The sequence below is a fragment of the Alligator mississippiensis genome, chromosome 7, assembly GCF_030867095.1.
Source record: "Alligator mississippiensis isolate rAllMis1 chromosome 7, rAllMis1, whole genome shotgun sequence".
Taxonomy (NCBI): domain Eukaryota; kingdom Metazoa; phylum Chordata; order Crocodylia; family Alligatoridae; genus Alligator; species Alligator mississippiensis.
Genome location: NC_081830.1, coordinates 88,730,773 through 88,743,115, shown reverse-complemented (window position 1 = coordinate 88,743,115; position 12,343 = coordinate 88,730,773). Strand labels below are relative to the sequence as shown.

Genomic DNA, 12,343 nt, shown 5'->3' with positions numbered 1-12,343 from the left:
TGAATTCTTCAAGAAGGAGGAATTTATGCATCAAAAGAATTACCTCTCTTTGCAAATTTTTTTGGAAGAAAAATCCAGATTTGGGGGGGGTCTGATTTTGTGGGAAAGGGTGGTTGTGATCACACTTAATCAATGATTTACAAGCTTAAAGGAAAGAGGAGAGGGAAAACAGAGATGAGCACTAACACATGTCATGACAAAAAAGACTCAGGACCGATATACCAGAAGTAGGACAAAGCCTGAGCCTGGCCTTCCAAGTATTATCACAACACTTTTTAGTTCAAGAGCTGAAGCTCTTCTGCTGAGATGACTCACCAAATGCACATGCTAAGGTGGGCAGTTACACATCTGTATGATTTTGGATAGTATAAGGTGAACAGGAGGCCACTGGGGAGTCTGTTGAAGCTGCAGTGTCATCATACTGATAACACTCCATGCTTTCCTACTTGTACTTCCTAGTGGAGACAGCACTCAATTGGCCTGCAGGAAACCTGGGTTCGATTCCTGGCTCCTCTACTGGCTTACTGAGCAACCTTGGACAAGTCCCTTGTGGTGTGCTTCGGCGTGCCCCTCTGTAAAATGGGGATGATGATACTGACTATGTTTGTAAAGCACTGATTGTAAATCCACTGATGCAAAGTACTACTAGAAAGTTAGTGCCATCATACTTGGTGTGGGGGTTTTTAAACTATTATTATTAAAACATTTCAACTTTCCCAGAACCTGGCCTAGATGAGAAATAATCAGGTAAAGCTCATTCTTCCGAAAACAAAGGGACATCAAGGTGCAGAGAACATTAGATCCTTAGACTGAGGGCACTTCTTTTGAACACATTTGCATGGGGTTATTGGATCTCGAGTTGTTTTAGGATGCCCAGATAACAGCTGTGGCCCCAGTATGGCACTTCTTAAGTTTGAGCCAAGAGCACTTTTGTCCACCTTTGCTTGCTAAAGAGATTAGGACTACTCCTTTTGGATGGTCAAACAATGAACACAATGCCCTTGTGTTCCACAGGATCCGAACGGCCTCCCTGGAGGAATCTGAGGTGTTGATTTCATCTGTAGAGCCCTTGATAGTTTGGGCCCTGTGTTTGTTAGAGACAAGGCTCTTGGTGATCCATGCCAGCAGGGGAGATCAATCAGCTGGCTACTCAAGATGACAGTCCCTTGCTTTGTATATTTAGGGACAGAGGCTTTGCTGTGGAGGGTTTGTTGACTTTCAGGGCAAGTGGCAAGGTTTCCCTGTTTACTCAATCTTTTCCTAAGAGGTTGGCTTGAAAGAGTCTCTGGTTCACAGCTGGGAGTTCATTATTAGTAGTCACCATGGTGCTAATTGATTAATGTATAAATGTGGTTGTCTTAGGAAGATATGGGTCTTAGAACATAATGCCTGAAATGTTTTTATGCATTAAAAGTTTATTTTAGATTGATATTTTAGTATCAAATATACAGATTTTATTAAACCTATGACAAAAGATCGGATTGAAAAAGAACAAAGATAGCAACTGTTTTCTGAAGTTCTCTCTGCTTACAACAGATTTCACTATCTAGCTCTGCATGGCAAGTCAGCATCTGAAGATAATTTGTAGCAGGGTATTCCCATGGTTTGGAGTCTTTGCCATGCTATCTATTTTAAACCCATTTCAAAATCTGACAACCGTTTAACACCAAAACATTAAAAAAGGCAATAGGCCACAATGAAGTTGAGAGCCACATCCTGATGTGATAGCATTAGAAATGTTTTAACATTAGCATTACATTTCAGACAAGGCAGACACCAAAATCCTTACCTTCCGTGTTGGTAAGCTGTTGCCTCAGTGTGTTTGCTGTAATTGCCAGCATTCGCTGTATGCGCCAGAAGAGAACCACATCATTACATTCAAGCTGAAACAGTCAGAAGAAACTGTTAGCATTGCTTGTCTGGGAGTTTCAGCGAACAAAACAGACTCTTAAAAGATATACTCTGGAGACGAATAGGGCAGGGAGACTAACACGCACGCATGCACACACGCATGCACGCACACTCTTTCTCTCTCTCTAACTTATGCAAAGAAACACTGATTACAGTGCTGTGATAAGGGCCAATGTTAGCCTTATATGTTCCTTCTGCTCCCCGACTGCCACCAGCTGCTCACACTTCCCCAGTGAAAAGGGCAGCACTCAGAAATTAGCTGCATGTACTACATACATGCCAGTCCGTGTACCTAACCTCTTTGGGTGCTTTGCTGTATATGTGTATAAAAAAAAAACAACTCTGGGACTCTGCCTGTCTCCCTGTCCGATGAATGTCTGTGAAGAGGGTGCTAGGGTTAAGGGATGCACAGGTAATAACAAAGGAGAGGAAACGCAGCCTCCCTTCCCACCGGCTGGGCAGAGAAGAATAACTCCAACTCCACAGAGGAGTTGATGAAGAGTAATAGATGGAAAGAAAACTCAGGATATGAACTCCAACAGAATCTCCTGACTGTATCCATGTGCTTGCCAAAAACTGCAGCCTCCCAAGCCCTTCTGAAACCCCATGCAGAGGCACCCTTCTTCCCCTACTGTCATCACAGCAGCCCTGCAGAGAAGCTTCTCAGGCTGGTTTTCTGACCACAAGGGTTTATTCCCAACTAATCATAGCCAGAGATTTATAATTTAAAAAAAAAATTCTTGGGGCCTTTTTTCCTTTGAAATTTCTCTTATTTAAATCACTCTAATTTAAATGTCTTATAAGTTCGTCCCTTTGTTTCTAGCAGCACTGCCAAACTGTCAGTAGTTTAAAATGTAAACTATACATTAAATTATAAAAGGTGAGACTAAACGTGGGTGATGTTTTCTTAATCATCTCGCCCTCTAATTTTAAATACAAATTGGTACCAAGCCATTTTAAGCTTTGGTGGATGACATGCATTTTCAGGAGCAAAAATAGATTTCCAAAACAGCTTTTGCATGAGAACAAAACTGTCATTTGTCTCTTAACCTTTATAAAGACTGACAGTCGCATTGATAATAAAAGGTTTAAGTGGAAAGGTCTGTTAGCTATGTGGTGGATTAATAATAATAAAAAAGTAAATTACTTTCATATGGATCTTTCCTCTTGTACCATACATTAACCCTTCTTCCTGCTCTTAACGCTGATTTCTCTATCCTTACCCCAGGGGAAAAAAACAACAAAAATGAAAACCCTTTATTTAGCATGAAGGCTTTCCCTGTACTATGACTTTGAAATTTAGACACTGACAAGGAAATCAGACATTTCTGGCAGACCTAAGTAGACACCAACAGAACATCAAATCGCCAGAGGGTAACATGAAACTTTCATAGCACTCTGCACAGCAACGTTGCCAGGTAATAAGAGGAGGTTGGCCAAGCCACATCTTGCAAGCCACATGAAGCTCTGGGCAGTGCTAAGTGCAGTTCCTGGAGAAAGAAGTGTTTAAATAAAAACCCTCTCTTTCTCTCCCTCTGTTCATTTATTACTTTCTATTTTTTCAGTTCGCTCATTATTTATTCTACGCAGCCATTTAACAACAAGAGATTTGAGCTGGGACTTTGCGCACAAGTTGGGACATGCACGCCTCAAAAACTGCATATCCTGGCAGTGTCAGGATCTGGGTTTATAGCCAGAAGGGTTAGAAATTTGGCAATTCTTGTAACAGCCACTTAGTTAACGACTGACATCTTGTGGACAGGTTCTGGAATTACTGCGTGACTCAATGCTACCGACTCGGCCGACGTAGTAGCTCGCCAGACTCAGAAAGACCATACTAATATTAACGTGCATAAATAGAGGACTAAACTAATTTTAAAATAGTATATTTCTTCCTGGCTATACTTCCATAGCCATTTAAGTTGCTCAGCTTCCCAAGACACTAGTATTTGTGTGTTCCTCAGTTTACCTCGGAGTCAACAAAATGCCTTTGGTAGTAATAAAAGCCTCTTCGACACAGATTACAATGGCTCAAAGCAGTCCTCAGGAAATGTCTTCTATAGATTTGGTGCCATGTGTCTTTAATCTACAACGACAGCATTCAAAATGGATGAAATATATATCAGTTTACTAGTAGTGTTACACTTTAACAATCACATCTTTTCTCAAAAACTGAGAATAAAGTGTTTAGAATAAACTGCGTAAGTTTTTTCATGCTGGATAAAACTTAACAGTTAATCAAAGACTGGTTATCAACTGGAAAATGAATGGAAGTTATAGCATACAACCAAGTTTTAAACTAAATTTAACACAAACCCTGAAAAGGAAACTGTCACAGCATTTACATTCTACATCTCAGGGTTTTCAACACCCTCTTAGAAGGCTGAAGAATCTTGTACACATTTTGAAACAGCACACGGTTCATCTGAGTTAAAATGTCAAGTTACAGGTTATATAGTGCACAGGCTGTCCTTTTATGACACAGAATCAAGGCTTCTGTAGAGCACACTTTAGTTAACTTAATGTTTATCCAGAAAAGGGTATACCTAACTATTTTAATGGAACTTTTATTGAGTGGATTTATGAAAAACTATACATTTAAAAGTCCTTTTGAGCAGGATTGTTCATGTCAAATACTGCAAACTCATATGCGACAAGTACTTTGTTTTATCAAGTACCAGTGATCAAGTGGATGCAACACTGAACTAGAACACTAGAGACTGGAATCTCTTCCTAATTCTGCACTGGTTGGGTAGTGAATCTAGGCAAGTCATTTCACCCCGTGCCTCATTTTTCCTGTCTAAAATGGGGACAGTGATTCTGAATGTTGTAGAGTTTTGAGACATATTGATGAAAAGGGCTGTGTAAGAAGTAGACTGAATATCCGTGACAGTACAGTTAAGCACATGCATAAGTCTTTAGTGGGATTGAGGCCATAACAATGCTGAAGAAAATCTGCATGTACCAAATATTGTTACTATTCAGATTTTCTTACACAATGTTTTAAACTGCATATTTAATGAAATGAAGACCCTACTTCAGTTTAGCTCCTTATACTGTAAGGCTGTAACCTATTTTGCAGAATAATTTAGGTTGTAGATAATGTCTCTGGGTGTGCCCTAACGAAATACAAGTTAACTTCAGCGTCTTTGGCCAATTCATCACTTGGATACAGATACGAACTTCAAACTCAACTACACATATCATTGCGTACAAATCACACATCCTTCCAAAAAAACACTAAATATATTTAATGTTTCCTGCCCCGTGGCACTTGAATCCATTATATAATGTACGCATGGACACTCCACAATACAGACCTCTACAAGGGGGAAAAGAATATCTGCTCAGCAGATTCGGAGCTCACTCCAAGCTGTCACGTTCCAAAGGGCTGCAGAGCTGTTGTCTGACAGCCAGCAGAAAGGGCCTTACAAAAAATGTGTGCATTGCGTGCAAGCACTCATTTAGCAATTTTTTAAAGACATCTGGATTACAAACTCAATGTTTAGAGACAATCCTTTTTATGGTAGCTAAATAGGGCCTACAAATGCTTGCAAAGAGCGTCCACATGTTCTGTTACAACATTACATCTTACCAGACAGGGGTCCACTGTTACTCCTCTTGCTTCGAGATTCTTCCGGACAGTTGTCACCTCGTCATTTGCCAGGTAAGCAGCATGGTCATCATTACATTTGATCAACTTCTCAAGTTCGTTCTTTGTTTCATTGCGAACGTGCTAAAATGAGAGAGGTTCAATTAAAGCACAGACCCAATCCTTGCATTTCTTACAATTGGCAACCTCTTGGCATAAACTTTGTGGCTCCATGTTGATGTCAACTTATACAACATGCTGCACCTTTGCTGCTAGACCAGACAGGATTAACAACTCTCTTATACTTGACAAGGATGAAAGTGTAACAAGTGTGAACTATTTGCACAGAATATTTTTAATTAAGGCCTGCATTTAAAATTCTAAACAGACAATCACATAGCCACCACCTAAGTCAAAAGGTTCATCAACCTTTTTTTTCTGTTCAGTAGACCAGACCAAAATGCAGAACTCTAGTTCACTTGAAGTTTCCATTTGTTTAAATGTAGCTCTAGTTTAGATCATGAAAAACTTCTTCTTTAAGCTCCTGTGAACTATGAATTGGAAATGAAACAGAAACCCCAACAGACAGAGTTTCTGAAATGAAACATACTTCCAGCATCTGGAAGCTGCTCAGTAGAATTGACATTCTTGTTAAGAGCAGCAGTCAATGGGACTTCCTTGTGCTGGGAACTCTCAAGCCAGCTGGCTCTTTGGTCTACCAACTAACATGTCAGGCAGCACAGGGAGACTGGGTGCCTGGAAGGTCTGCAACAGGCTCCGCAGTCCAGCTCCCAGCAGGGAGACCAGATAGCCCCAGAGTGGAGGCCCTCCAGGCTTCCTGCTGCAGAGCTTGGAGCTGAGCCATACTTAGAGCTGCATTTCCTGGGACTCATGACTGCAGCAGGTAGCTGGAGGGCATGGCATGGCATGGCAGGAATCCCTGACAGCACTAGCCTGGCAAAGCTGCATTCTGTAGCCAGACTGGGGAATTCTTGCAGGTGCTCAGTAAAATCAACATTTTGTTAGGTTTCACACAGCCGGAAGCAGGATTCCCAGGGCTTAACAATTTCACTCTGTCTCGGCAAGTTCCAAAAGCCATGAGAACCTCTATTCTGGCCTCAGTGTGCTTGAGGCTCCCTCCTGCACACTCAAAAGCTCAGACCTAAGTGTACTGGCCACAGCAGGGTTTTCCAGGCTTTCAAGACAGTCAGGACTCCCAGGTCCATGGCTGGGAGATAGAAAGCCTCAGGAGTCTCTGGCTTAACTCCTGGCTTCAAAGCAAGGAGCTGAGAAGCCCTGGCATGGTGTGCTGCCCTGCAGCCACGGACCTTGAAAACAGAGTGGGTCCAAGATTGATTCCCTGGGAGCCCTGCCATTGACTTGTCAACTGTTTGTCAGACCCTAGATGCTGTGGGTGAAACCGTTTCATTACTAATTTTCATATCTTCTCTAGGGCTCACACTGTCTAAGCTCATATCAGGTCTGAGGTACACTGTGACTTCAGAGTCTTGTATCTCCTCTGAAGAAGACACTGCTGGTACAATGTCTGCTCTTAGTCAATGTTGACTCTTCTTAAACTCAGGGATTGTGGAGTCAGCCTTGACCTTGAATGTTAGAGAAACAAAGGGAGTACTGGAAAAACAGATCCAGGTACTTTATTTACAGGTCAGGAAATCTCCACAGATTTCTCTAACTTAACTCTGCTCCGTTTCATGAATCAGTCTCCTAGTTTAATTACATGATAGTCTGGTCCTTCTTGCAAGGCATTTATAAATCCAGTCTCAGTTTCACAGAGGAGTCCAGAATCCCGAGCCACGACTGCTGTCTTGCTCAAAGAGGGGCCACGTTAGCTTCAGCAACTCATCCAACACCCAATGAGATAGGACAGTTTTTGAAGTATTCTGTCTCCACCTCTGGAGTACACAATGAACTTTGGATTCCTTTCCTCTGAGCTATAAAATCATTTTTTGGTCAGGCTTTCTTCTTCAGATTATAATCAATCCTGAGAAATAAATTTAGTTATACATCTGTAGCGTGACAGGCTAAAAATAAATCTCCCTTTGGAGACAGACTAGTCAAAGACAGTTTAAATACATATCATGGAATTTTGCGAAAGTTAAGAGCAAGTGAGAGGGGGAATGCTTAGGCAACAATTCTAATTGCCTTTAGCACGCTAGCTATGCTTTCTAATTTAACAGTGATGACACCATTAAAGCATGATGATATACTATACAATCCTCCTACCTTTCAGGACATCATGAGACACTATGAGAAACCAGATCAGTTTCCACTCTGCTTAAATACTAGTTAATTTATCTCCTCCAAGAAGAACTTAATTGATTACAACAAATACTTCATGACTGAGCAGTAAAAAAGATGAAATTCCTTATCAGGAAAGGTAACCAGTTCGCAGCTTCTGAAACTATGTACTTTGTCTGCCAAACACATAGTACGCTCTTCAGACTAACATTTAAAAAGCTTGGAGGGAAACGGCAGGATATTTCAATTTCCTGGATGTCCAATTTCCTGTTTTGCCTTTGCAGTACCAGTAGTGACAGTTCCACATTTTAGACCGCTTAGCTATTAACTACCACAAAGTTTACCACAAAAGCATACACCTGGGAAGCAGACAGTATCTGAATTTGCTTTCACCTGCTCTTTGGAACGGGCTATCCAGTACAGCCACCTCTTTTTCCAGTCTGGACCCACCATATCTTCAATAACAGATTCAGCTAAAAAAAGAAACAAGGTTAAAGGGATCAGTCAACATGTACTCTACCTGGAAGGATGTCTTGTTAACCAAAACCTTGTGTCTGATTCAAAGTGGACCATTTATTCCCATTTTTAAGAAATTCAAAGCTTTAAATATTTTTTTAAGTTTTCAGTTAGTTTTCAAGCACAATGGGATTTCCAGAGCAGTGGGGTGGAGAGGGTTCAGATACATCTCCCATTAATTTTAAATAAGTGTCCTAGTCTAACAAACGCTGGTAAAGAACACAAAATGCACTACACGTGGAACATAGTTGTGATTACATACATATACATTACTGCGCAGCAACTGCTGTCAAAGTGCGAGCACTCACTGTCTTTGAGACGACTGTGGAGAGTCTCCTCCATGAAATGAATAGCTGCGTCCCACTGCTGTTTATCGGATATCGACCGATCTTCTAAAGCGTTGTGCTGGATCACTCTCTGACAATACGAGACACAAACGGTTCATCTTTCTATTTACAGTATTAAATGCAGTCTCAGTCTAGTGTTCTGCTACTAACAGCTCTACAACTAACTAGACCCTGTCATTTCTGCTAAAAAGGGAGATCTGAGTAACAAGAAAAAGGAGCTATAAGGAGGAACAAATGGCTAAGCAGAGGCTGATGTAACATACAGTAATGAGGTGAGAAAAAACAGAGAAAGACGGCAATTATCCCACAAATTAGTCTTAAATCAGCCTAAACCAGGAGGGCCATGTGCAAGATACACTTTCTCCTGGAGAGCAGCCACCAGCAGATCCACATTGACTGGATGCAAACTGTCAGCAAATTTGCAAGAGGGAAGCTGGACCGAGCCCAACAGATTAACAAAGCAGCGTGATGTGAGGACACAGACTGGAGTAATGACTTGCTGGGGGCTTTTGAAATCTTTTTTAGGTTTTTGTGCTTGTGGAACATGATGCCAGACTGGGTCACCCCACAGGTACATCTAGCCCAGCATCCTATCTTTTACAGTGGCCCAGAGCAGATGCAAAGGGGAAGACTATTTGTGCAGGGCCTATCCGGCCTGATTTATTGCTCCACCCATCTTCCTTTATAGCTTCCTGCCTTTAGAGGCCTGGCCAATCCAAATGGGGAAGCTGAAGCTCTACCATCATGTTTAACACCCACTGGTGAAGGAAGGCGTGGCTGAATCATTATAGCAGGCCAAACCACACAGGCAGTCCGCATGAGCCCCATGTTGCATTGTTTTAAGCAGTGCCTTTCATCTTGAAATCAGCAGGAACAGGCAAATGGCTAGTGCCACCTGCACTAAAGAGCCGTCTGCCTTACCCACATGCATCCTACGTGGCCTACAGTGTGTGATTCGTTTGGAACTTAGAAGAGGTCAAACCTGGAATGTGGCTATAAAACAATAATTCATTACATCTCTAGCATTTAGTCAGTGTGGCACACAGCTTTAAAAGCAACATTCTGCACACTGCTGAAATGTGTCTGACCCCTTCCACCAATTTCCTTCAGGTAATCCCTGTCTGCTCAAATCATCCCAGCATATGCAATGACACAATGCTTTGTATATGCGATACTCAAACTGTGGTCCATTTGCAATCAATGAATCAAGAGTTTTTGGGGGGTTCTTTCTGTGAGCTAAGCAAGGATTGTGGCAGGCTAGCTGATCTATGAAAGGTAAACAGAACAAGAGAGAGAACCACTGATTCACACTGCAATTCATACTGCAAGGCAGTTGCACACGCACTGTGTCAAACTCAGGTGTGTATTACAGTTTTCAACATATGAAGGGTTTTTAAAAAAATGCAACCAAAGTGAACATGAATCTTAAATGAAAAGAATTCAAGAGCAAATGATCCGTCAGCTACGGGAACAAATACTACCCCATACCAAGCTATCTTCTGCTCTCTCATTCCAGTGGTGCCGTTTAATACTTTCTTCTTTAACAGCTTGTTTCAATTTATCAAAGATATCGTCATGCTCTTTTCCTTTCTGTTCTGTCATGAATCGAGAAAATTCTTCCTGCAGGGTTGCCCATGCCACCTAGAAAGTTAGTGACAAGTGATTTGACTGACAAAATTGTCATGCATATAAACATTAATACTTGCACATGAAGATATGAAGGATATTAAAGTAATTTATTGAGTTTTCCTCTGTTTCGCTCCCATCGGGCCCCGGTAAAAAAAAAGTTGGGAGTCACTAAGTTAACTTAAAACTTGCATTTTAACACACTTTGTATAGAAAACCATGGCTAACAGGAAAATACAAACCTGTAGCTATGCAGATCTTCATTTATACAACTAAAATTAATCAAAAAATTTAGTTCTAACCTCTACTGCTTTATTAGGCAGCTGCTTGTCAGTCCATTGCTTTAGCTTGATGTCTACAGTGGTGTTAAATGTTCCTGAATTGACAGTCTGGGCTGCTGGAAGGTAGATGTTCTCAATCACATGAGTAGATACCCTTTCCCACAATGTTTTCTGAAGAATCTCTTCCCTAAAATGGAAAGTTGTAACATTCGTGATAGCTTCCAGTGCAGAGCTCTGATCCAAGCAGTAAGTCTATCTTAAACTGCTCTAGCAGGCCGATGTGTAGCATTTCATGCTTTCGTTATTTTTAATGAGTACAAGCCACTCCCTTCAAAAGATGTCATGAACACAAATCTTCGACATTTCTTCCGCCCACTCCACTGAGTGAATAAAAACAGTTGTCCGCAATTCTCACTGCTACTTCAATGGGCTCGATGAATGATGGACCTGTCTAAGGTTTCCACCTGTGAGACCTTCTCACCATGAATGCGTGCCAAGGGTCATTAGTTACATTGGTTGAATGAAGACATACAGCAGGTAGGAATAATTTTCCCCATCTACGGTGCATTATGCAGAATTAGAACACAGCGTACACAGAACAGAGGCCTTATTTGTCCTGATTTAACCTAAAGCATTTTTTTATTTTTATGGTTTGAAATATATTTTGGAAGTTTTAATATTTTTTGGGCTAGAGGGACCAGGGTTGTAACATACAGGACATAGAGGTCTCATGACTTGCTTATGCTGCCATGCTAACTACATCAACGCAGAACAAGATCCCTGGGGAACTTCTCAGAAATATCATTTCACCTCCTTCCAACTCAGAAGAATTTTGCTTTACTTTTGATAACTCTTCCTATTCTCCTTTTACTGTGCCTACTGTCTACCTACAAGGTCAGTACAGACGGGTCTGAAGGCTTCAATTTGTTAAAGGTAGAACTTTTGGCTTAAATAGGCTTTCAAGGCTTGTAAAGCTATTTATATGAAGTCAAAAAGTAACTGAAAGATTTTACACCCAGGGAAGAACTGTGGAACATTTATCATTGACAAATGAAAATAACTGTTGTTGCTGGCAAAAAATGATGGTTTGTTTAAAGCCCTTTCAGTACCTAAGCATTTCTTCACTGCTTAAGAAAATAATTTATTTAGATAAAAGCATCACTGCAGTGAAGGATGATGTACTAAGATACTTACACTTAATGGGTCTTGGAAACCATTAGCTATGGCCTTTGCTTCTTAAAAAAAGCACTACAAGGTACAGTTATAACTGTCTTTTGCCCATCAGGAAGTGCAATCTCAAGCAATTACTTGTCATTTAGTTTTGGGGTTTTTTTAATCTTCATTTAATCAAATTAACCTTAACTAGTAGTAATGGGAATTTAAACTAGGTTTCAAGTTCTATTACAATGTCCTACATTTTAAAATTAGAACATGGTAGAGACACTAACTTGTGAGGGATTACAAATACACCAATATCAGTATCATACAGACATAATCCACTGGATGAAATGGAAAAAGTGATGGGTCAGGGTACTCAAGATCCACTGCTAAACTGAAAGAGATAAGCACGGAAATACTGAGGACTGCATTAAACTTGGAAATCTGAGCCTAGAATACAAACTCAGAAGAATGTGCTGCATTAAACACATACTCCAAAACACATTCATGTGCCCAGTTTTTTCTTTTAAGGCAATAGTTATCTCTTGATGGAATTCTGGACCTATTGGCCCAAATCCTAATCGAGACCCACATGAAGTTCACAGGAGATATAAAGATGACTTCATTGTTTATTTTCACTCTCGGAGCTGTCT

The 12,343-nt window shown here is 40.8% G+C and overlaps 1 protein-coding gene across 5 annotated transcripts in view; it reads right to left on the bottom strand.

The window, feature by feature from the left end:
- OPA1 (OPA1 mitochondrial dynamin like GTPase) overlaps positions 1-12,343 on the bottom strand; it is a 72,625-nt gene that overhangs the window by 25,073 nt on the left and 35,209 nt on the right. For all 5 annotated transcript variants that reach the window (XM_019486415.2, XM_019486414.2, XM_019486418.2 and 2 more), the window contains 7 exons: positions 10,554-10,719; positions 10,114-10,266; positions 8,587-8,695; positions 8,156-8,235; positions 5,507-5,647; positions 3,881-3,997; positions 1,790-1,883 (listed from right to left, as the gene is read on the bottom strand). In XM_019486415.2, the coding sequence (XP_019341960.1) occupies positions 1,790-1,883; positions 3,881-3,997; positions 5,507-5,647; positions 8,156-8,235; positions 8,587-8,695; positions 10,114-10,266; positions 10,554-10,719 (860 nt within the window). The remainder of the gene's footprint in view (positions 1-1,789; positions 1,884-3,880; positions 3,998-5,506; positions 5,648-8,155; positions 8,236-8,586; positions 8,696-10,113; positions 10,267-10,553; positions 10,720-12,343) is intronic.